This window comes from Acinonyx jubatus, chromosome A3, assembly GCF_027475565.1.
Source record: "Acinonyx jubatus isolate Ajub_Pintada_27869175 chromosome A3, VMU_Ajub_asm_v1.0, whole genome shotgun sequence".
NCBI classification, from domain to species: domain Eukaryota; kingdom Metazoa; phylum Chordata; class Mammalia; order Carnivora; family Felidae; genus Acinonyx; species Acinonyx jubatus.
Window position 1 is genome coordinate 27,250,493 of NC_069388.1, and position 24,957 is coordinate 27,275,449.

The following is a 24,957-nucleotide window of genomic DNA, read 5'->3' on the forward strand; positions in this document are numbered from 1 at the left end:
GTCCGGGGCTCAGTCGGTCCCTGGAACCTGGGGTCCCTTGAGAAGAGGAATAAATAGGAAACAGATCGAGGAGGCTCCTCTCTCCGGTCTCCCTGGAGTGGGAGTGGAAGGCTCAGGAGGGTGGGGACCTGCCCCATGACTGGATCTCCTGATACCCCTCACCGCCACCCTCCCCCCCCCCCCACCCCTTGAGGGTAAGCAGGCTATCCCTCTCATTCTCGTGCCCCCTCCCCAGAGTTCAGGCTCTGAGGAGGGTGAGGCTTCTCCGTCACTCCCCAAGAGGGGGTGTGAGTGGGGGGTGGGGTGGGGAACAGCTTTCTATGGCCGTTGCTGTCTCTCTCCTTGCCTGGCTCCCTGACCTCCCAGTCCAGCTGGGGAAGCCAGACCATCCCTGGGTGAGGCCAAGAGATTAAATATAACAATAAATAGATAAATAAATAAATAAATAAATACACAAATAAATAACTGGAGAGGCCCAGCCAGACCGGGGGAAGGGCATTTGTGAGGTGCCCCAGACTCCCCCCAACAAATAAGGAGGGGTACCTGTAGTCCTGGGGGTGGGGGAAAGTGCTCAGAGAATCTGGGGAGCAGGCAGCTGGAGACTGGAAGCCCAGGGAGGGGCTGTCCTGGGGTGAGAGGAGGACTACATTAGGGGGGCAGGGCCTGAACTGCCCCTCAAGTCTGCCCCTGGTCAGGTGAACACAAAAAGATGAGAACTGCGGGAGGATGAGGGGGTCTGGAGAGAGTAGGGGGTGGGAGCGGAGAAGGCCCTAGGACCGAAGAGGGTGGGAGATGTATGTGAGCATGGTACAGGGGGCTGTGAATGGCTGGACCTAAGGCCAGGGTATGGAGGGGATCAGGGACACACCGGGGACTCCAGGAGGGGTGAGGATTGGATCCCTGGATGGGCACACATACAGCGAGACCTGGCAGAGGCCAGAAGGACGGTCTGGGGTTGGAATGTGGTCTGGGAGCTGCAGGGCCTGCGTACCGGTGTGGATGAGGAAACCACAACAGACGTGAGAGTCAAAGGTAGGTTTGGGCCTTAGATTGGGGTTCCAATGGAGGAACGATAGGAGAGACTCAGCTGAGAAGTGGGAAGAGAAGTCTGAAAGAGGGGAGAGGTGCAGGATCTGGGCGGAAGGAAACCTGGGGCCCGGGAGAGGTGCGGCCCTGGTGCCTGAGTTGGGAGCAGGGGGTCAAGGTCCGAGTCTCAGGGGGCGGAAAGGACGTTGTGGTCGGGTGCGCTGGGGGTAGCCAGTGCCAGAGGTGAGCGGGAGAGAAAAGTTCCGGGCCGGGAGGGGTTCCCCACAAGGGGGGGGGGGTGGGCAGGGAAACGCTGCTGGGGCGCGGAGAGGATGGAGGTGGAGGTGGGGGGCCCGAGGGCGGCGGCGGGGCGGGCGGCTCAGCTGGCGGGGCCGGCGGGCGGCGGCGGGGGCGGCTCGGCCCCCTTGACGCAGGCGGCCTCGCAGTGCTTGTGGAGGTAGGACTTGAGCGCGAAGCTCTTGTCGCACTGGCGGCAGCGGTAGTGCTTGAAGGCCGAGTGCGTCTGCATGTGCGCGCGCAGGTTGGAGCGGTCGGCGAAGGCCTTGCCGCAGTGCGCGCAGCCGAACGGCTTCTCGCCCGTGTGCGAGCGCATGTGGCCCTGCAGCAGCCAGGGCCGCGAGAAGGCCTTGCCGCACACGCCGCACTTGTGGCGCAGGTTGTGCGTGAGCACGTGCATGGCCAGGGCGGGCATGGACACGTACGCCTTGCCGCACGTCGGGCACTTGCGCGCCAGCTGGCTGTCCAGGCTGCGGTGCGTCTGCTTGTGGCGGCTCAGGTTCGACGACGTGGCGTACGTCTTGCCGCACTCGGCGCACGCGTGCCGGTGCCCGCCGCCCGCCGGCGCCCCCGCGCGCCCCGCGCGCCCCCCGGCGCTCCCGGCGTCCCCCGCGCCGCCCGCGTCCCCGCCGCCCGCGCCGCGCCGCCGCCGCGAGCGCCCGTCCGAGATGAAGAAGGCGTCCATGGAGTAGCTGTCGGTCACGGCCGCCTCCCCGCGGAAGTAGCGCGCCGACAGGCTGGACTGCGGGCTCTCGGGGTCGCTGTACTCCTCCGGCGCCGCCGGCGGGTAGGCGGGCTCGGCCGGCGCCAGCTCCAGGCCGGGCTTCTGGTCCGCATCGTAGCTGCTGGGCGGCAGGCAGTGCGGGGCGTAACCTGCAGGGGCGGGAAGGGAGCAGGGACGTAGGTGAGGCGCCGCAGGGGGCAGGTCACACTCCCGGCGCTCTCCAGCGCGGCGTCCCGGAGCTCGCTCTTGGGAAATGTTGGCGCTCCTAACTAGGACGGCGGTCGCTGTCCTGCGCCTCCGCCCTGCCTGTGTTCACATCCTCCGCTATGGGCCACCGATGAAACAACCCCTGCGCCACCCTCTTGGAGCATGGCGCCCCCACGGTGCCACTGGCTGTGTGTTCACTAGCTTCTTAAGTGCTCACAACCACGCACTGAGGGTCTTACTGTTTTTCACACCCACTTTACAGACAGAGACGTAAAGCGTCTAAACTCCCAGCCAGTAAGTGATAGAGCCAAGATTCAGACCTTAGCAGGTTGACGCCAAAGGCCATGCTGCCTTTATTCTAACAGCATTCTGCCATTCCAGTGCTGTAACTTCTTTGAATCTGTTTCCTCGTCTACAAAATGGAGCTTATAATTGGGCTCTCCCTCCCAGGGTCTTTGGAAGGGCAGAGTTAAGTGATGAAAAGAAGCACGTATTAAGCATGCACCGGGCCCTGCTTCAGTGCTTTATGCATGTTAACTCATTCAGTCCTTACAGGCCCTACAAAGTGGTGCCGTTCTCATCCCCAATTTCTGTGCAAGGAAATACAGAGAAAGGGAGAGAAGGAGTACCCAGTAATTACTATATAAATGTTAGCTATTATAATTATGCTTTTTATTTGCTTGAATAAGTGTCCTCACTGAAGGTTATTTAATTGTCTGCCTACCCCACCAGGCTGTGAGCTTCCAAGGGCTGGAATTGTGTGCCCAGCATGTGCCTGGCTTAAAAAAACAGGTGTGCAATGAGTAGATGTTGCATAAATGAATTACAGCCCTGTTAGACCCATCTCCCAGGGCTGCTAGAGGATTTGAGAGGTCATGTGTGTGGCATGTACTAGGTGCTTCAGGAATGGGACTTCCTTGTACTTGCTCCTGAGCCTGTTTTGCTCCCAGCTCCGCTAGAAGCATTCTGGAGTCTCCCTGTGAGAATTCACCTCCCCCCCTTCTTCCCTCCTCTTTGGAGTTGGACCAGAAATCCTGTCTACCTTGGGTTTGTGTGATTGGTGGGTAGGCAGGCTGAGGCTCGCCCAGGGGATTCCACAGAGGCTTCCCAAGTGCAGGGGCCACCATGATATGTCTCTCCTTCCCAGGGCCTAGCGTGGTCCTGGCACCCTCCTCAGACCTGGGGTCCGGGCTCTCAGGGGAATTTCTGGCAGACGTGCCCAACACTTACCGACCTGGCACCAGATTACAAAGTGTTTCCATTGTCTTTCGATTCCAGGAGAACAAGGAAAGTCAGGCCCCTTTCTGAGGCTTCGAGCTGGGGAGTGGCACAGCCGGAGATCTGACCTTCCTTCTGACCTTGAGACCCGTTCTCCCCACTCTCCAGCCTCCCCCACTCAGGAAAACAGGCGGAATAGGACTTTGTACGCAGGGAACTGGATTCAGAGCTTTTCCTTACTTGAAACAGCCTGCCTGCCCGATCCAGCCTCTGTACCTTTCCCTCTCATCTGGAATTTGGGATGGCCACAGAGTAAAGTTTGTGCAGAGTGTCCCCCAGCCCTGAAGGCGAGGGCATGCCCTTTTTTTTTCTTTCCCTTCAGCTGCTGGCACAAGACAGTCTGCACACAGAGTGACTGGGGACTGTGGGGGTGGATGACTCAGTAGGGAGGGGCTCGGGTTGCAGAGAAGGCAGTGGGGCTGGCAGTTTTTTAATGGGGGAAGGAGAGTTGCCCCGCCTCCCAGCACCCCATTCCTCCCCTCCTGTCTGCCTTTGGTCTGGAGGCACTCCCCCCGCCCCCTCCAGGAATCAGGCCCCAAAACATTCAGGGAGTATTGTTTCAGACTGAGTTAAATACCTGCCTGGTACTCCCAGACCTCCTGTCCCTGGTACTTCTGTTGTAACTCCTGAGATAGTGATAATAACAGCAAATATTTATTGAGCGCTTACTGCATGCCAGGCTTTGGGCTGGGCGCTTCACTCCCATCACCTGACCAAATCATCACAAAAACACTTTCACTACAGATAAAGAAACTGAAGTATGGAGTGGTAATGGTGCTTGCTCAGGGGTGGAGCAAGGATTGGAACGCACTGCCCTGCTCCCTTGCTTCCCACACACCCAGAGGTCCCGGAGGAAGTGGCTACCTCCCATCCCCAGGGCCCCAGCTAGCCAGCGCTCCATAAGCATTTGTGAAATGGGTGATAAGTGGCAATGGAGATTTGCGGGGCCAGCCTCACTCCCCAGCCCAGCGTGACCCGCTGTAGGCCATTCTGCCTACCTGGTCTTCGGACAGCTTGACTCCTGGCACAGATTCTGGGTGACCTTGAGCAAGTCATGTACCTTTCTGTGCCTCAGGGGATAGATAGTATAGGATCCATGTGTCAGGGGATCACTGATCATGCGACCAGTGCGTGTCCTGTTACTGAATAAGGACGGCATACTGGTTAAGAGCATAATCTTGGTGCCCCACTGCCTGGATTGAGTTCTGACTTGACTGTTCCCAGCTGTGTGACCTTGGACAAACTGCTTGCCCTCTCTGTGCCGCTGTTTCCCCAGCCGTAAAACGGGGGATAATGGAAGCATGCAGACAGTTGCAGTAGGGAGTCCGCGAGTAAAGAAACCATATGTGAAAAGTGAACAGATACTAATGAACATCCTAGAGAACTTAAATGTGTCAGGTGCCATTTTGAGGGCTTTATATACATGAATGCATTCCATCCTCTTGACTCCAAGGTTGGTATCATCTTACAGACCAGGAAATTTAGACACAAGATGGTTAAGCAACATGCCCACCTAGTAACTTAGGGCCAGGATCCCAACCCAGGATCCCAACCCAACCCAACAGTCTCCCCACATGGGTTTCTGTGCTGCGGTTTTGTTGGCATCTGCTAAGACACATCTTGATGTTCTTCTCTGGGCCTCTGTTGCCTCAGGACATGTAATTTCTACTTCAGGTTTGGGTGAGAAAACTTTTGGTGGGTGGCAGGAGTTCAGTGACCCAGGCCAAGGCCTCACGGGCTCCCTGCCTGTGGTGCCCTCTGGTGGCAGCCTGTAGCACTGCAGCAACTTACTCCTGTCGCTGGGGGGCTCTTTACATAGAAATAGGGGCGCCTCAAACAAAGGCTGCTCTTCAGCCTAGAGACGGATGCAGAATTGCCTTCAGGACAGGCATTGCAGACCAGACCTGATTCCCAGCAGCCGTGAAGCTCCGTGTGCGTTGTGTGGGTGGGGGCGGGGTAGAGTTGTGGGCTAGAAGAGAGTTTTCGTGGTCATATCCGAAGGAGGTGGTTCTAACTTGCTTTGTGACCTTGGCCAGGTTACTTAACCTCTCTGGACTTGGTCTGTATGGAAGAAGGTCGACTGGGATGCTTTAAAGACCCATTCTGCATCGTGGCCCTTTCTGAATTAGATCCTCAGGCCCTTTTCCTGTCCCTCCAGCACACCCCCAAGCTCCCTCAATTCTACCTCACTCTCCTCAGAGCCACCCTAGACCTCTCCTTGTCTATGTGACCTTGGCAAGTTATGTAACCGTTTTGTGCCACGTATGTATAAGGGAGCTTGTAATAGCACTGAATGAATTAATGCATATAAAGTGCTTAGTACAATGCTTGGCACACAATAGACTCCCCAGCTGCTATTATTATTATCATTATTATCCCTACGTTTCCTGGTGATATCCTTCTAATCTAGCAAGAGGAGAACGAGACACACATGGGAGTCTCAGGCTGCTATATGATCTTGGGCAAACCACCTCACCTCTCTGGGCCTCAACACTGGAGAATCCTTTAGGACGCTAAGTTGTGTTCTAACTCTGTGCATGGAACCCCGATGGGTTTTCGGTGCTTTCCTCTGTTCCACAGGTGACCAGAGATGGCTGAGCTACTTGTCCCCCATCTGACAGAGTGACAGAGTGGGTCACGATAGAGGCAGGAATGGCCAGGGACCCAGGGAGAAGAGACGTGGCTCTCATCCTGGTTCTTTTACTCATATCCTAGCTGTGTGCTCTTGGGCAAGTCACACAGCCTCTCTGGGCTCGAATCCCCCATTGGAGGGATCGGGACTAGAGTCACCCCTGCCACCTGGGGGAAGGCTCAGAAACACTTTGGAGACAGCATACACATGTCACCTGCGAACGACTCTTGGCCTTCTCTGCCTAAGAGTCTCGATATTTTAGATTGAAGGTCCAGAATCCGTTAAAAATGAAAAATCTGGTAGCCAAAGGAATGGTGGGAAGGGAATTTTATGAAGATTAAGGTGCTAGGTGCTCTACAGACACGGTCTCACCCAGCCGTCTGGCCCCTTGGGGTGAGGGGAGGCATTTCTGATAAGTGCCATTACCAGTACCACTGCTTTCATGGAACCTCCCCTGGGTGCTAGGCACAGTGCTAAGCCCAGAGGCCCAGAGAGGGAAGAGGATTTGCCCAAGGTCGCTGGAAGAGAAGGTAGGCTTGTAACCCTCCGAAGCCTGTGCTTTTTTCCAGAACACCCTAGCTGGATGGAGACTGCCGGGGTAGGAAGTTTTCAACTGGTGGGGGAAAGGAGCAGTGGGTTTCTTTTCCAGGTAACATCCCCCACTTGGCCCGTGTCTGATAGGATGGTGGGGTGTTGGGGGCGGAGAGAAGCTATTTGAGAAACTGTTCCAGCCCCTTGTAAGTTTTTGCAAATAAAACTAACAGAAGTAATGATTGACTCTTATTACGCACTTACTGTGTACAAGGCACCCTGCTCAGTGCTCTGTGCACATTACTTCCTCTCTAAGGGAATGTGATAGTCACTTCCTCCAGGGCCGTATAGAAGCTGAGGCCCAGAGAGAGGCCTTGACCCACCTCAGGTCACAAAGCAAGTTCACACCCGAGTTAGGCCAGCCTCCTGCCTCTCAGTCCTTGACTCCCTTTCCCAGTCTCTCCCAGATTCCCAGGGTCCCAACCTTCCTCCAGGGAATTTCCAGCCCCAGTCCCACTGCCCTGCCTTGAGATGGGCAGAAAAAGAGAGGGGCCTGGTAGTGGGCCAGCTTTCCAGGTGGCCCACTTTCCTGAGGAGGGCCCAGCCCTGCTTGGTGGTGGGAGCTGGAGGGGCTGCTGCACGGGTATATTTAGAGCTGCTTCTTGCTGTGCCAGGGCCTCGGGCCTCGAGAATCAGCTCCAGCCAGCTGAGCAGAAAGCCAGGTCTGTCAGCAGCAAAGCAGGATAAAAATAGTTTCTCCTGTCTGCTCACAGAGCTGGGCAAAGGGGCTGGTGCCTCCCCCTCCCCTTATTATAGCATCTTTGTTAGCTGTTCCCTGGGCACCAGACCAGAAATGACACCCACATCCTCCAAGGGCCTAGCAGCTGGTACACCTGCCCACTGGGGAGGGTCCCTGGGAATCCAGATGAGCAGGGGACAGAGTGAAGTCTGGCCCAACATGACCACGGCTGTAGGGTGTGGGGCTGACGCCTACTGACCCAGGCCCAGGGAGTGTCTAGAGGATTCCAGGGTCCCTCCCTACCTCCCCCCACTCAAGAAATCCCACATATTCTGTTTCCTCCTGACTGTGACCCAATTCCTGTGGCCCATGGGGAGGTCCACAGCTCTGCAGGAATCAATAGGAAAGATTTTTCAAGGGGTTGTGGAGATAGGAGTGGGTGGCTAAGGGTCTTGAATTGCCTAGCACTGACTGGTCTGCTCCCTTGGGGGAGTCTCCGGAAGGCCCTTGCACAATGCATGCAGGCGCTCCACGCCTCCCTCTTTCTGCCCTCCCCTCCTTCTGTTCCAGAAGGGTACAGTCAGAGGGCCCATTCCAACCTCCCTTCTTACCCAAAGGCTGGCAGCCGGACACTGCAGCTGGGAGGGAGGCCAGGAACTCTGGGGGTCTCATCCTGCCTCTCAGAGGGCCTCCAGGCTATGGAGGTCCCTAGAACATGTAGATGAAGCACTCACCAGGGAGGTGCGACAGGGTCCACCATTTATGCCCCGTGACCTCATGCAAGGCACGGGTCTCCCTGGCCTCATTTGCCTTTGTAGGTTGGAGCTAATCCTCCCCTGTGCTCACTGCCCTTTGCCCACAGTGTGTGTGGGGGGAGTTGGGGTGTGGGGAGTTTGGGGGATGATATAAATTGCTGTGCTGACATAGGGACTTGATGTATTCTTCTGCTGTCCCTCAGGAACCACAAACAGACTGCTTGAAAAATAGATGCTCAGCTCTGTCCCCTCATGTCACCCTTGTGATCCCAGGCTTAGAGGGGACTGTGGACCCCAGATTCCATATCCCACATGGGCCCTGTTATTCCATACTCCCACTGACTAATTCTTAGAAAAATCAGATTTCTGGGTCCCTACAAGGTCAGAGCTGAAAGAGATCAAGTTCAACTGCTTGAGTTCATGAGAAGGAAACTAAGGCTGGGGTTGGGGGAGACCAGTCCAAGGCCACAGAAAAAGCTAATGGTGAGTCTAAGACATCAACCTGGCAAGCCTTCAGAATGGATCTGGACATGACCTTGAACTAGAAATTCGATCTGGATCGTAATCCTGGACCCTGAACATTGACCTGGACCTGATCTCAGACATTGAAACTTGAACTTGGACATGAATTTGTTCTGAATCTTGGACTGGACTAGCCTAGGACATTGACCTTGGACCTTGTCCTAGACTTAAGGTTGGACATGGATGTTGGGCCTGGATCTCAGATCTGGACCTGGACTTTGAACCTGGACCTCTGACATGACTCTAACCTGGATCTTGGGCCTAGATCAAGACTGAGATACCAGGGGAAGTGGTAGTTAAGAGCCAGATGGGCCTGCTGTGTGTCCTTGGGCACCTCCCCAGCCGTCTCTGGGCTCCTTCTGCCAAGGAATTGGGGCAGCCCTTTTGCATCCCTGCTCCCCAGATGGCCTTTCTGAGGTGTGGGGTGGATGTGTTGGGGCCTTTCAGCCGGGCTTCCAGGCCTGGCCTGGAGCGACTCCCTGGCGCCATCAGAGGGAGTGAGAGGAAGTGGGCGCTGGTGTAATGTGGTCAACTAGATAAGCCCATGGGCAAGAGTAGGAGTGCTTCTTCAGCCTGCTGGAGAGGCTTAATGTAGCTGTGGAGGGCAGACAACTGTGTTATTGGATTGGCATTGATCCCTCATCTGCCTGGGTCAGATGCACTGTGAAGCAGTACGGGGGCAGGACCAGGGTGGGGGGGGGGCAGAGGAGGGAGGACAGGGAGCCCAGCTGGAGTTCAGAGTTGGGGTGTGAGGGTGTGATGGAGGTAGGCAGTGAAGATGGGCTGAGATCCACGGAGACTACAGCCACGCAGATAGATGAGCAGCAGCCTGCTCTGGGATGGCTGAGAGTTCCCCCAGTATCTCCCCAGGATGCGAAGGGGTGGGCTTGGTGGAGTTGGAGGGCGAGGTTCTGAGAGGGTCAGGAGGATGTGAGTTGGCATCTCACAAGACGGAATCTGTGTTCAGAATCACTCAGGGGAGAGGAGGGGAAGGGGAGGCTGCACTGAGGCAGAAAACAGTGGAGGAGCAAGAGGAGAAGGAGGGGGAGAAATGAGGCACTGTATTGGACAGGATGGTGGAATTAAATCTGGTCTGCCTTCTTTGGGGAGCTCTGCAGAAAGGCCTAGAGATTTTTCCATTTGGGAAGCTTCCCCTTCCCTATTTAGGGGCTCTTTGGGCTGGGGCGAGGCCTGGAGCCCTGATGCACCTGCACCTTTTTGCCCAGCCTGTAGAAGCTGAAAAGGGAGGGAGTAGAGCACTGCTTGTGTGTGTGTGTGTGTGTGTGTGTGTGTGTGTGTGTGTGTGTGTGTAGGAGGAGTCCTCCAGGAATCCTCAGCACTCCCAGGCATTCCCTGAGCTGGGAGTACACCTCTTTAATTTGGGGCCCTGAATCTTCATCACTTAGGAGCCAGTGGTTCTCCTGACCTCCACATTCACAGGCCCCCCTCCCCGCACCCCTCCCCAGCTTCCCCTCCCACCAGCCTCATCCTGACCCTGTAGCGGCTGCTGCAGGAATGGCTTGTAAGAGGATCTTTCTAATAACTGGAACTATCTCCAGCCCCAGGCCCTTCCCCCCTTCCCGCCTTCCCCCTCCCTTCTCCTCCCTCCCTCCTTTCCTCCCTCCATCTCCTCACCTCCCCCCCCTCCTCTCTTTCTCCTTGTTTACCCAGCACACTTACACACGCTGGGAGAGAAAAACGTCGGCTCAGCAATTTTTCACACTTCCCTCAAACGCTCAGCAAGGTTATTTCCGGCAGAGTGGAGACAACGGGCCACTAAGAGCCGGTAGGCTCTCTGAGGACCCCCAGCACCCTACCCACCCGTGGGATGAGGGAGCCTTCACTGCCCAGTCTAGCCACACCCCAGGGATAGGCGAGGCCCCTGACAACAGGATGAGGCAGACCTTGTGTTTCCTGGCCATACCCAGGCTTGAAGGGTCACCCCCTGATCTCCGGCACTAACCCTGGACTGCAGATACTGCCAAGAGTGGCTAAGCCAGGGTGCCTGTCCTCACTGTGGGGCAGCCTGCAGAGAATGAAGCCAAGAAATACCTGGTCTCAGAAACTCTGCCACCCTCAGCCAGGCATTGGATGGCAAACAGAATCCTACAGAAACCCGGACAATGGCCCCCTGCATTCTGTTAGACCCTCATCCAGGCATCTCCAGAGCCTCCCATTCCACACTTGACCTTCACAAAAGCTGAGCTTGTCAAAGTTGGAAGGATACTCAGTTCAGCCATCCAAACTCTCTCCCTGCTGGGGAGGCAGAGGACCACAGAAAGGAAGACACTTGCCCAAGGTCACATAGCGAGTCAGAGACCTAGAGCCCAAGTCGCTCAGGGTTCTAGGCCAGGGATCAGACTATCAGGACAGCCGGAGGATTCTCTGGAGGCCAGGGAGCTGGTCTACAACCTTCTGGGGAAAGGGCAAAAGACAAGGGAGTTCTAGGGTGTCAAACCTGGTGGAACCCCTGTGGGAACACCCCTGCTGGTAGCTTTGCCCCAACTTTTGCTCTGACCCACCATTCACTCAGGGGCTCCTTTCAAAGCTTTTTTGGCCTGAATTCAAAGCAAGGCACTCCTGCCTCTCTCCTGAGGAATAGTTTGCAGTTTAGACTGTGCATGAGAAATTCTCTAGGCTTCTCTGGGTTTCCTCAACTGGCCTGGGGACAGGACCACAGAAGCCTCAGGGGGTGGGAGCCCAGGATTTTGTGCCAGTCCCCCAAGGGATCCACATCCCAGTCTTGCAGGCATTTCTACCCAGATCTTAGCACACACACGCCCCAGCCCTGGCATGGTCCCAGGTCCATCCTCTGTCCTGCCAGCACTCAGACAAGCCCAGCCATATCCCTGGGCCTCTGTCCTCGAACCCAAGAGGCCCTGGGGTCAAGAAAAGAGGACAGTAGAATAAGAGACATATGGGTGAAGAAAATGGGGGTTGGTTCTCTTGGGGATCTGGAGGAGGCCAGGGGCTGAGGGGCTGCAGCTGTATCCCTGATCACTCCCTAATTTCTTTGACCTTGATGAGGTCACAGAGCCTTTTGCCCAGCACCCTCTTGCTACCAGGCTTGACAGAGTGATGGAATGTGGGTGAAGTGCTTGGCAATCCCCAAGGTGAAACTCCCACCCTCCCTGGCTCCTGCCTTCACCACCTCAGCCCACCCCCCATTCTCAGCCCTTTCTTCTCTTCTTTTTCTCTCCTCCCTTCTTCTTCCTCATCTCCCCCTCCCCACACACCCCAAAGCCAATGCCACATGTGATGTCAGATTTCTTATTGCCAAAGGGATGCCTCTCCTCCAGACACCTGCCCTGGTGTGGGCCATCAGAGGAGAACCCTTTTGTGATCCCCTTGATGGGGGATGGGATCTACGGAAGCAGTCTCAGATTCTTCTCTACATCCTTCAGAGATCACCCCCTTCTGAGCCTGAATGACCTCTCTTGTCCCTCAAACCCTTGTCCCTGCGGGAACTTGCTCTGAGAAGAGATGGAGTGTGTTGGGGGTGGGGGACTTACAAGGAACAGCAGGGCTGGCTCTGGAGGGGGTTGAGAAGCTGGAGTGGGAGGGAGTGCAGCCCAGGGGACCAGGAGCCACTTTGGGGGAACCCCTCCTAGAAATCCCCTCTTCCTTGCAGTCCCCAGGACAGGCCCAGCCTTTGGCAGGCATGTGGCTGAGGGTAACAAAAGAGTTGCTGAGAGAGGGGACCTGAGAACACTTGTCTGGCATCGCCAGGGGGAGCAGGCTTGAAGGGAAGGAGGGAGCCCCCAGCTACACCCAAGGAGCCAACCCTGTCTCCCCAGGGACTGGTAGTGCAGGCCCGCTTATCTTCTCCACCAGGGCAGTACACTCAGACATCCAGCCTCCTTCCCTCCACTGGGGAGAGGGGACCCACAGACTGCCTTGTGCATTAGCCCCCCAGCATTAGCCCTTCGTGGGTGCCTCTCTCTCTCTCTCTCTCTCTCTCTCTCTCTCTCTCCATTCTCTCACCACCCCTCACTCCAGCCCCGTTTAGGGCCACAACTTTCTAAGTGCGGGCTGGCGCGTGGCTGTGGGATGGATCGACCCTGCGACTTTCCCTTTGTAGGGACCTAGCCCCTGCCCCGCCCGCCCGGCCCTCGGGAAGCCCGGGAGGCGCACACAGCCAGGGAAATCTCTACCCGGGGTTCCCTGCCGCGCGCACCCCTCCTCGTGGCCCGAGTTGGGGAGGGCCCGAACTCCCCTCCCTCTTTCCCTCCCCCCCCGCCCCCCCCCCCCCGCCGGGTCCTACTCACCGTTGTCCCCAGGCGGCCCCCGGGCGCCAGGCAGCACGTAGGCGGTCTCCAAGGGGTGGTAGGTGGGGGCCGGCACCCCGCTGCACTGGAAGCCGTCCCCTTTGATCTTCTTTACCAGGAAGGAGCGCGGCATGGTGCGACTGGCGGGGGGCTCGGCGGGGGCACTTGCGTGGGGCCCCGGTGGGGGGAGGCGGCCAGCCGGGCGCGATTGGCTGTCGGCGCGGGGTTTCAGCACTGGACAGCTCCCAGCGGGCGGGCGGGCGGGCGGCAGCGCGGAGCCGGCACCGGTGGCGGCGGCCCCGGCTCTGGCTCGGGCTCCCGCTCGGGCTTGGCGGCGGCGGCGCGCAGACAGGCGATCGCTGGAGCTGTGCTCAGCACTCCGGCTGCCTGCCGGCTTTATATGGGACGCAGGCTGGAGGAGATCAGGTGGTCCCCTAGCAATGGAACTGTTCAGCGCTCTAATCCATCAAATGTCCCCCAGGACAAGCGCTCCGCACACGTTCCCCTGAACCGGCAGCGGTGGGGGCAGGCCAGGCGCAGGGAGCAGCGGGCAGGCAGGAGGGGAGAAAGTGAGGGCGAGAAAGGCGCAGAGATACAGAGAGACGGAGAAAGAGGAGGGGGGGGGGTGGAGGGAGAGAGAGAGGAGAGAGGAGATACACAGAGAAAGACAGAGACATACACTGAAAGAGGTAGAAATAGAGACCGAGATAAGGACAAAAAGACACAAGAGAGAAACAGAGAAAGAAGGAAAACAGAGATGGAAAGAAGTAGCAACACACGCTCACACACCCATGGGAGAAAAAAAGAGATCCAGACACACAAAAAGAAAGCCCCCCCCAGGGATGCAAAGAAAGGGAAAGAAAAGTGTAAGATAGAGGGAGAAGCCGAGGGGAGAGGACAGAGAGTGGTCCGAGCAGTCGGGGTTCAGGCACATGGGGACACAGGGAAGGGGATGCAAAGAAAAGAGTGTGAGCTCGCCAGCCGCGACCCTCCTGCCTCCAGTCCTCTCCCTCTCCCCCAATTCAGAAGTGGCCAGTGTGGACACTCAGCTTTAACTAGAGGAAGTCGGCACCCCCACCCCAGCTTGGCCTCCCACTGAAGCCCCTGTTGGGTTTGGGGTTCAACTTTCTTCTCCCAGAACTGGTGGGGGCAGCAAGTCCCCCATGCCGATGCCGGCCCCTCTCAGCCGGTCCTGTTCCGGTGCCTAGCTCAGGCAGGCGCTGCAAGAGGAAGTGAAAATCGTCCAGTAATTAATTTCCCTGCTGCCGGGGGGTGGTGGTTTTGACACATCCGAGGCTGTGTCTTTCCCTGAAGCGGGGAGCAGACAATAGAGACACGTGGACTGGGAAGGGAGAGGGGGGAAGGGAGGGGGAGCGGGGCTCCCGCTGGAACTCTTTGCAGGTCAGCTCCTTTGTCTCCAGGAGGATCTGAGCAGACCCCCCCCCCCCACCATCCTGCCAAAACCTAGGGGGAGCCTCTATATCTTGGAGGATGGAGGAGCAGGAGAACTCAAACCCCTGCCCAGAGACTTGCTTGGCAAAGTGCCATGGTGGTGGGCTGGCCTCAGCAAGTATGGGATGGCCAGTGCACAGGAGTCCCAGAATTGGACTCCAGGAATGTCAGGATCTCATTGGTCAACAGCATTCTGTTTATGGGATGCCAGGGTGACGGAGTGGGGATGTGCTTTTGGCACTGGGTCATTCAATACCAGTTGGGAGACTAAGACCCAGAGAGAGTATGGAGGTGCCTGAGGTCCCACAGTGAGTCAGCAGAAATTTCCAGAGACCCTTGTGTGGCCCTTGGGCACCACCGAGTGAGGGGCTTCCACTAGTCTTTGAGGTGTGATGTGGAACCTTGGAATAAAACATGCACCCTTCAGCTTGCCAAGGCCCTGCACGATCTGGGGGAGTGGTGCCCATCTTCCCAGCCGTACAGCCTCATATTTCCTCCCTGGGACTTTTTTCAAATCTCAGTCACTGTGGGTTGAGATGATCATATCCCTTGACACATGGCATACCCCTGTGTTCCCTACACCAGCCATACAAGCAACTTCTAGTTCTTTAGGTTTGGTGCCCGGTGGCTTATCTTTTGGCCTCCACAGTGTTTCGTCCTTTAGATTGTCCTTCCCTCCACTTCATCCTAGCATGCCCCTACTTGTCCTCAGGACTTAGGTGAGGGATCACTTCCTCTAGGGGAAGTAAGTATCCCTGACTTCCTGTATTGTAGACTAGGTCAGCTAGCCCATTAGCCCCCGAGCTTCATGGGGACAGGGACTCTGTCCCATGTGTGGCTCAGCATACTCTTACAGGGTGCAGTGGGGCACCCCAGCTGTCTTACTTGCTAGCTGTGGCATGGTGGGCAAGTTATTCAACTGCTCTGTGCCTCACTTTCCCCCTTTATAAAATGGGAATAGTAATTGCTGTTAGCTCAGGGGCTTGGGAGCATTACAAGAGTTGCTATATGTAAAAGGCTTGGAATGGTGCCTCGCCTATACTAGGTGTTCAATACATGTGGCTTTTATATGCACAGTTGTACCTGGAGCACCCACATGTTTGTGGGGTTCTGTGGAGTAAGTGGTGGCAATCCTAGTCCCTGCTCTCTTGGAGGTGACATTCAAGGGGCAGTGGATGGACACTGAAGAAGGAAACACTGATGTCAACAGTATCCTTTCAAATAGTTGCTCAGTGCTGTAAGGGACATAAAACTTGGTGAGGTGATGAGTAAGGGTCTCCTGGAAGAGGGGACATCTGAGCGGAGACTTGAGTGATGAGATAGAGCTGGCTGTGGGCGGAGCCAAGGAGAGGGTGCTCTAGGCAGAGGCTCCACAAGTTCAAAGGCTCTGAGACAGGAGTGAGCTGGGGCCACGGAGGAGTGTGTTGATGGTTATTTGTGGTGTGTCCAAATTTTTGAGTTTGTGCTGGGCTCTGGGATCTCCGTCTTCTATGGGTGCTTAGTCCAGTGGGATGTGTAAGACAAGTGGGTGCCCATGAGCTCACCTCTGCCTGCCTGGTGGTTCCCCCGTTCTGATCTCCTACAAAGAGACAATGAAACTGAACCCAGAGAGCTTCCCAAGATATTGAACATTCATGATGGCTTAGGGACAGAGCTGGAACTGGGTTCTCTCTCATCAGGTCTTCTCACTGGGCAGGATGGAGAGGTAATCCACCCCAGAAGTGACATAGTCAAGGTCCTGTAGAGCACTAGTGGTAGGTTGAGTGTAAGATCCCAGGTCTCTGGGCACCTGGGTGGTTCAGTTGCCTGGCATTTTTCTAACTCTTGATCTTGGCTCAAGTCATGATCTCATGGTTCAGCTCATGAGTTTGAGCCCCTGTGTTGGCCTCTGCACTGACAGCACGGAGCCTTCCTGGAATTCTCTCTCTCTCCTCTCTCTCTCTCTGCTCCCTCCCCCACCCCTCATGCTCGCTCTTCTCAGAATAAATAAACTTAAAAAAAAGAAAAGAAAAGAAGAAAAAAAAGAAGAAACCTTCAGCCCAGAAAGTGAGGTTCAAAAATACCTACAGTGTTAGGGGCGCCTGGGTGGCTCAGTCAGTGAAACATCCAACTTTGGCTCAGGTCACGATCTCACGGTTCATGGGTTGGAGCCCCGCATTGGGTTCTGTGCTGACAGCTCAGAGCCTGGAGCCTGCTTCAGATTCTGTGTCTCCCTCTCTCTCTGCCCCTCCCTTGCTCATGCTCTGTCTTCTCTCTCTCAAAAATAAATAAACATTAAGAAAAAAAACAACAACCCTACAGTGTGGGGAGGCCTTAAGCATGGAGGAAATACACAATGGCTGGCCCAGTTTCGTCACTAGGACACTGAGAAGGCCCTTCTGTCCCCTAAACCTCTCCTAACATTGGCTTCCTAGTTCCAGAAAGTCTGCTATGAGAAACTCATTTCTCCAAGTCACCATCAAATGAGTAAAGAGCTTTAACCTTAGGGATGTCTGCTGCAGCATCTGAGACTGGAATAAAAGCCCCAAACTGGGGAAAATGGGGAGGGGGCTATGAAGAAGCCACCTGCTTGATGGAATGTTCTGTAGTCATTAAAAATCATCGTACAAGGGAAAAAGCTCACGGAGTCCTGTTAGACGAAGGATGCAGCATCCCGAAATCTCTCCTAGCGTGTTCACAACTATGAACCAAAATAAAAATAAACGTGGAAACTGAACGGATGGTGGGTCTGTGGGTTTGCCCCTCCCCCCCTTCTTTCCGTGTTTTCTGAAAAAGACCATAAAATGTTTCAATTCAACAGGCATTGATCTTGAATACTTGCTAACTGCTCCCTTACTTCTAAAGAGAAGAACTGATACATTTTGTAAAACACGTCAGGATATTCATTCTTCTGACTTTTGGGAACATAGCACTGCTGGTGGCAACTTTCCCCGGCGACAATAATAATTATTGTTCTATCAACGGCAGCAGCACTGAGCAGCTCTGTGTGCCTGGCACTGTTCTAAACACTTACCCTCCACAGAAGCTGGCCTTGCCAGGGGCTTTAGTGAGAGGGATTCAGAGTCCGCCTGTTTTCGGTTCAAACCCCAGTTCTGCCATTTCCCAGCCACGTGGCTCTCTGTGCCTCCGTTTCCTCATCTGTGAAGTGGGGGCGTTAACGGGGCCCGTCTCACAAGGTTGCAGTCATGATTGAGTGGCAATGTACCCGTGAAGTGCTTAGAGGAGTGCCTGGCCCCCAGTGACCTGCCTTGATAGTTGTTGGCCGATTTAACTTCCATGGCTTCCCTCATCTCAGCCCCACCATGACCTCGTGGCCGAAGACTCTGTTGTGCCTCATTTGTAGAACCCACGTGACATGATGAGTTCCAGACCACAAGGTTACTGTGTGCGGGAGCTGGGGAGGGTCCCGGATCCGCGTGGCCCACAGCCTGCCTCCCCAGGAGCCTTGACACAACAGGTCTGGCTAGTGGGGGCCGCCGTCTCAGCCCTCTCTGCTCTACTCAGTCTGCCCTGGTATCCTCCAGATTTCAACCTTGCTCTGCCCGTCCGGGAGGAGGCTGGCTACTGGTGTCTGGGTGTGGATCTCAGTGCTGTGTAACCCAGGTGGCCGGCAGAACTGCCCCGTGCCTCGCTCTGCACTTCTGTGGAGGGGACGAGGCATCCTATTCGCAGGGTTCACCGCCCGTGGTTAGGAAGGAGCTCAATTCTAGTCCCGGCTCTGCCCCCTTTGCTCCTCCTTCTGGGCTCCAGCTTTCTCGTCTGTCAAATGGGCATGGGAGAAGATGGTCCCTGAGCTGCTGTCCAGGGCCGATAATGGAATTCTGTATGAATTCCAAGGAGGAGAGTGGCCGCAAATGCATCCACTCCACGCTGATGGGGCTCTTTTTCTGGTAAGCTTCACTTACGCTGCCCTGTTTCTCCAGTGTGTTTTATCCAGGCCCTCCTCCTCTGGGCCAAAGGGAAGAAGATAGGAGAAGGACGAAGCTCTGTACCTCAAGGCTCACAGAGGCGACTTGCCTGAGGGCACACAGTGGGCTCCCTGGAATTTGCTAAGCCCCATGTTCTCTACTGGCCCACTTTGGTTTTCTGGGAAGCAGATGTGAAAACCAAGGCCAGAAATTTATGGGAGATAACACTGCGGGGGGAAGGACGGGTGCCTTCAGCCAGGGTGCAGGTCTGGTACCTGTGAAGGGAGAGGTGGGACAAAGGAAGAGTGGGGAACAGGAGCCTCAGGCAGTGGTGCGGGCCCAACGAAGCGTGACCAGCCCACAGGGCATTCCAGCACAGGGATTGCCCCATGCTGGACAGAACGGCCGCCCTCGTTCCTCACTGTGCCCTGTCATCAGAGGGGGCTGTACTGGAGGAGGAGTGCGGCCTCCGCTCACTGTGGCAGATTGAGAGGGTGCTGCAGCTGGAGGCTCGGTGACTGCAGCCCAGACGAGGGCCCAGTGGCAGGTACCTTACCGCGGCTGCGCGTGTTTTTCTTGATTCATTTAATAAACACTTACGGCTCTGGGCCATGTGCCAGGTACTGATCTGCACGCTTTCCAAACATTACCTTAGTTCCTCCTCACACTTGCCTTTTCAGACAGTATTGTTCGCCCAATTTTCCGGAGGAGGAAACTGAGCCCGGAGGGGTTAAGTAACTTGTCCAAGGTCTCACAGCCAGTAGGCGGTGAGCCATGGGTCCAACCTGGACGCCTGCCCCAGAGGTTGTGCTCTGACCACTTTGCCACACTGCCTTCTCTGCAGCGGCAAAGGGCCTGGCAGCCTTCCATTCGCATTCCTCATTGGCTCAGGAACTCAGAGCCTCAGCAGACGCCAGGAAGGGGCCACCTGGAGAGGTCAGGAGTGTGGCAGGGTCCTAGACCCTCTTGAAGCTTCTACCATATTCCCTCAGTGCCTCCCACCTCGAGGCCTTTGCAGTCCTGTTCCTGCTGCCTAGAGCACTCTCCCCTCCCTCCGTACTAGTTACCCTTTCTCTTATCGCCACCCTCCTGCTTGACCCCAGGATCTAGCCCAGGACAGAGATGATATGTGGTGGGAGGAGTGTGTTTCAGACTCTCAGATGATGACATTGCTAGCTGATATTTATTGAGCACTTATTATGTGCTGGGAGTCAAAAGCAACCCTTTGTGTGGTTTGACCATCAAAACAGCCTGCCAAGAGGCACCTGGGTGGCGCAGTTGGTTAAGTGTCTGACTCTTGATCTTGGCTCAGGTCATGATCTCACAGTTTGTGAGTTCAAGCCCCACGTTGGGCTCTGTGCTGACAGTGCGGGGCCTGCTTGGGATTCTGTCTCTCCTTCTTTCTGCCCCTCTCCTGCTTGCACTCTCTCTTTCCCTCTCTCTCTCTCTCTCAATAAATAAATAAACTTTAAAAAAAAAAAACACCACCAAGCGGAGCTTACTGAGAGCCCCATTTTACAGATGAGGAAACCAAGGCTCAGAGAGGCAAGATGACGTGCTCAAGGAGGCCTAGCTAGGTGTCAGCATTCAAACCCGGCTGATCTGGCTGCAGAGCCCTGATTTTATTTTTTTTAATTTTTAAAATTTTTTTTTTCAACGTTTATTTTTTATTTTTGGGACAGAGAGAGACAGAGCATGAACGGGGGAGGGGCAGAGAGAGAGGGAGACACAGAATCGGAAACAGGCTCCAGGCTCCGAGCCATCAGCCCAGAGCCCGACGCGGGGCTCGAACTCACGGACCGTGAGATCGTGACCTGGCTGAAGTCGGACGCTTAACCGACTGCGCCACCCAGGCGCCCCAGAGCCCTGATTTTAAACCACAGAGTCCTCCTTCTAAGAGGGCCAAAGGTGCTAATGCTGGGGGAGGTAGGGGAGGGCCCTTCAAAGGGGTTCTCCTTCCTCCTCCCCCTGCCAGGGCTGAATGCGCCTCAAATGAGAGCCCAGATCTGTTCCATTTACTGCCACACCCCATGACCTACACAGGGCTGGGCAAATAATGAGTCCTCAGTGCTGTATCTCTTGAATGAAAGAATAAACTGTCGAGTGAAAAAACCTCCTTGTGACCCCCATTCACCTTAGTCCTCTTTGGCCTGGGTTTGGGTTGATTTGTCAGCTCTCAAGATTTGCTTCTGCCTCTGGGGACGATTGAGTCCCTATCCTGACCATCACAGACCTTGACATTCCGCCATTAAAGTGTCTTGCCTTCAAAGTTGGAGATGTTCTTGAATATGCTAACTCTGTGCCTGACAAGGTCACACCTTAATTAGCTCCCTGAGACCTCTAGAAAGGCCTGGTTGCCTGAATCAGAGCACCCGGCTCCCTGCAAGGTCAGGGGACTTGAGACAAACCCCCAGCACACGTTGGGGTGGGGGGGAGGGGTGTGGAGTGGCTAATAGACTCTTACACCAGAGCCCCACATTCAAGCAAGTGAGATGGCTCAGAGTTTGGGCCTGGGTCACCCCGGGCCAAGTTTAAATCCCGGCTTCGTTTCTTCAAGCTGCATTACTTTGGGCGAGTCACTTTGCCTCTCTGTGCCTCTATTTCACCTGTGTAAACTGAGGCCAACGATGGCACCTATTAAATAGGGTTGTATGAGGCCTGGAGCATGGCTGGGAGCTCTACTTGAATAGCCTTTGGGATATCCGCATGGTCCCCTCAGCACCCCCCATTTAACAGCTGGGAAAACTGAGGCATGGGACGGGAAGTTCTGGAACTTCTAGGCTCCTGCCTGCCAGATCAAGGCTGCCTCCCTCTCTTCCCCAGCAGCCGATCCCACAAACATCCTTGGCAGATGCTGAGGTTGCTGTTGGAGCTGCTGAGTTGGCATTTCCAGGCTCCCAGGGCTCCTGGCATAGAGGAATCGACGATTCTCAGCACCCCCCAGTTTTGCCTTCCTGCTCTCTGCCTCTGCTCATACACCAGCCGGGACCCATCAGCTTCTGGAGAAAGCCAGGAGGTGGCCCAGGTGTGCAGAGGCAAGGGATGCCTGACCCCAGACTTAATGGGGGGGGGGGGACAGCCTCCCAAGGCATCAGAACACCCACGTGCCCCCAGTGCACACCTTCCCAGCCTCTCCTCCATCTCACCCAGCGGAGGAAGGGCTGGGAAGCAGACGGGTTAAAAACATGGGATGGCCTGGGTTCGAACCCTGCCTCCACTGCTTACTGGCAAGTTATCTACCCTGACCCTACTTGCCTTCTCTGTACCTCAGTTTCTTCGGCTGTCAAATGCGGATATTGATACTACTGGGACTTACCTCACAGAGCAGGTGGGAGATGAACGAGGTGTTTAGGATGCCTGTTTGCACACAGTTGGTGCTGGTAATGTTAGCCATTGTTAATTCCAAGTCCGTTCTCTGCCAGTTGACCTCTAGGACGTTTCAGCCCCCAGGAGCATCTCCTCTCTGACTCCCGTGGCTCTAACGGTCAAGGTCCCGCAGGGAAATCCTGCCGGCCTGGTACACAGTAGGGGCCTGCTTAAAAGGCCTGCTTGGCTGTGACACTGCGTGAACTTATGGGACCCTCACAACCACTTATGGAGGGACTCAGTTTGTTTATACACATTTGATAAAGGAGGACACTGGGCACAGAGAGGTTAAGAAATTGCCCAACGGCACACAGCCACTAAGTCTGCCGAGGTTTACTGAGCGCCTACTGTGTGTCCGGCACTGTACTAAGGGCTGGGGACATAGCAGCGAACAAGACAGAGCCACTTTCATGCCGCTCACACCCCACTGTGCCGACAGAGAATAGACAAGTGGCAGCTTCCTGCCTACAAAATGCTGAGAAGGTAAGTGACCTGGGGCAAAGATAAGTGGGGCAAGGGCTGTTTAAGGTGGGGTGGCCAAGGAAGACCTCTCTGAGGAGCTGACTTTCATGTAGGGTCCAGAACGCAGCCGGTGCTTGCTTGGGACACAGGGCATCTGTCTAGCATTGCTGTGACAGCTTCGGTCTGGAATCCTACAGATCCCAGGACCAGTGGCATCTAGAGCTCAGTGGCCTAGTTCAGCTTCAAAGCGGGTAATGACTTCCTCCTATTCCACCTCTGTGGAACAGTTAAAAGGATGGGGCAAGGGACTTAGCTCCTGCAAGCACCACTATTCTCATCTGCGAAATGGGTATCTCTCTCCAGAGAGCTGAGATGATGAACGCACGTAATCCAGAGAAAGTCCTGAGCACAGAGCTGGGCACAGCAGAAGCACCTGATCCTTGGGGGGCTGGAGTGGACAGGTGACCTTCCTTTTAGCCACCCAGCACCTTCCAACACCCTTGACGCATGAGTCCCCTCCTTTCACTAGAGGAGTCCCTACTGGACGTCCCTGCTTCCTCTGCAGCCACAGCAGTCACGTGTCCCAGGCTAGCCACTTGCCATTCTGGCTGGAGTGTGGCAGCCTTTACATCGAGTGTCCGAAAGCAGTAGGGACAAAGGTCTGAGTGTCAACATCTGGAATTGGAGTCAGCAGTGTGAGCTCTGGCCTCAGGGCCTCCCCAGTGTCAGCAGTGACGTCTCCCTAAGGACTAGGGATTCTGCCCGGTCTGGGGCTTTTTTTTTTTTTTTTTTTTTTCCCCCTTCTTGACATGAAGCCTTCAGTCTTGGTTTCTGACGGTCTTGGAGATTCTTCAGGCATGTTTGCTGCCATGGATCCTGGATGATTCAGCAGCCCCTCGATTATCTGAAAAAACTAATGTTTTTCTCAGGTTGGGTGGAATCCTACAGACTCTATCCTTCCGGGCCAGGATGGCCCCAAGGGCATATGCAGGCACTCAGTTCCTGGCGCTGTCCTCGCTCTAAAGGCAGGGGTCTGGGGTTGTTCACATTTGTGTCCCCGGCTCCACAGCGTGGCTCAGCAAAAAGTCTCAGTACACGTTCATGACATGAACAAATATGTCCACGACGTGACCCATCCCGGACTGTCCATCCCTGTCATGAGCTCAGATCAAGCCCCCTCCCTGTGTTGTTGCTAAACGTCCTGTTACCTCCCCCTTCCCTCTCCATCTTCTAATGTTTATTTATTTTTGAGAGAGAGAGAGAGAGAGAGAGAGAGAGAGAGACAGAGCGCGAGCAGGGTGAGGGGCAGAGAATCGGAAGGAGGCTCCAGGCTCTGAGCTGTCAGCACAGAGCCCGATGCGGGGCTCGAACTCACGAGCTGTGAGATCATGACCCGAGAGCTGAAGTCGGACGCTTAACCGACTGAGCCACCCAGGGGCCCCTTCCCCCCCCTCCCCCATCTCCTGCTCACAAGAGCACCACACCTTCCCTGCCCCCCAGGAGTGACCAACTGATTGCAGCTCAAGAGCCCACTTTGATTGGTTGGTAGCAGTCGCTTGGAGCCTGGGGTTGCAGGAGATTCTGGGACTGAGCTTGGGTTTAGTGGAAAACACTGCTAAAATTGATTAAGGATGTCTGCCAAGATACAGGAAGGGAAGTGCTAGCATGCTCCTGATGCACTTGTCACTTGCTGTCAAAGGCACTCCACAGAAAGAGTTCAGGTCCGTCATTGACTTGGAGAGGAAAAGTATTATTACGTCTTTAATTCCACTAGCCTTTACCGGAAATTTCTTAATCCTTCAGTGATGAATGCAGGCAACAGACCACAGTGGTATTGGTGGGACCAGTGACTTTGTCACTAATAGAAACCATACATATTTTCTTATCGCCTTACAGCTGTTCCAGATATCTTGAAATATCATTTACACTCATCAGGACTGGGAAATTACAATGGTGATTTGCTAGACCCTGCGTTATAATGCATAGTAAATAAATACATATATTACTGTAATGCAGACTTGTTTTTAATATTTTGATAACTCTTTGAGTGTAATTGGTTTCTTTCGTAATACTATGCATTTTCTTTTCTTTATTTTATTAGTTTGAAGACATAATTCTGCGAAAGGGTCCGTAGGATTTACCAGATATCAAAGGATTCCATGGACTCTGGCCTCTCAGGTTTTGGGAACTCCCTCCCAGCTACCTTCCCAAGTTCCCTTCCCTATCCTGGATCTGGGAAGGAAGCAGGAGGGTGAGGTGAAGTCCTCCAGGCAAGAGAAGCCTACCAGACAGCCAGCTCCTGTGCCAGCCTCCCTGGGGTAATGTGGGAGGTGGTGAATCAGCAGAAGCCTTTAAGTTGATGGAGAAAAGGTTGTGCAGGCTACTTCTGGGCCAAGGCTGGACTATCTCATGCCAGAGGCGAGAAGCTGGTGTTTCCCAAGGTGATACGAGGGAAGGAGTCTGCGCCTGACCTCATGAAAGAAGGAAATTTCAGCCCCAGAGAGGTCCTGGGGCCATGCATCCCGGTTCACCCATCATCCTCATGAGCTCAGATGCCCTGGACAGGGGGGAGCCTGTGGCATATTGGAGCGAGAAGCCCACGGCACAGGAACAAGGGGCCCAAACCCCTTCATCCAGCACATGCAACTTACCCTTCGTCACCTCATTCATTCACTTATTCATTCATATTCATTCATTCTCTTACTCGCTTTTACTTAGTGCCTAGTAAATGGGCCAGTCATGTGCCAGGACCTGGGCTGGGCACTGGACAAAGAGATGGAGAAGACTCAG

At 55.0% G+C, this 24,957-nt stretch overlaps 1 protein-coding gene and 1 non-coding gene across 4 annotated transcripts in view; one reads left to right on the forward strand and one right to left on the reverse strand.

Annotated features, from left to right (window-relative positions):
• Positions 1-24,957, forward strand: part of LOC106985980 (uncharacterized) — a 105,465-nt gene that overhangs the window by 9,812 nt on the left and 70,696 nt on the right. The gene's annotated exons all lie outside the window — the stretch shown is intronic.
• Positions 1,406-14,078, reverse strand: SCRT2 (scratch family transcriptional repressor 2). Its single transcript, XM_053200134.1, has 2 exons — positions 12,980-14,078; positions 1,406-2,196 (listed from the first exon to the last, which is right to left on the reverse strand). Exons 1-2 carry the CDS (start codon positions 13,110-13,112, stop codon positions 1,406-1,408), a joined length of 924 nt encoding a protein of 307 aa, XP_053056109.1. The 5' UTR covers positions 13,113-14,078.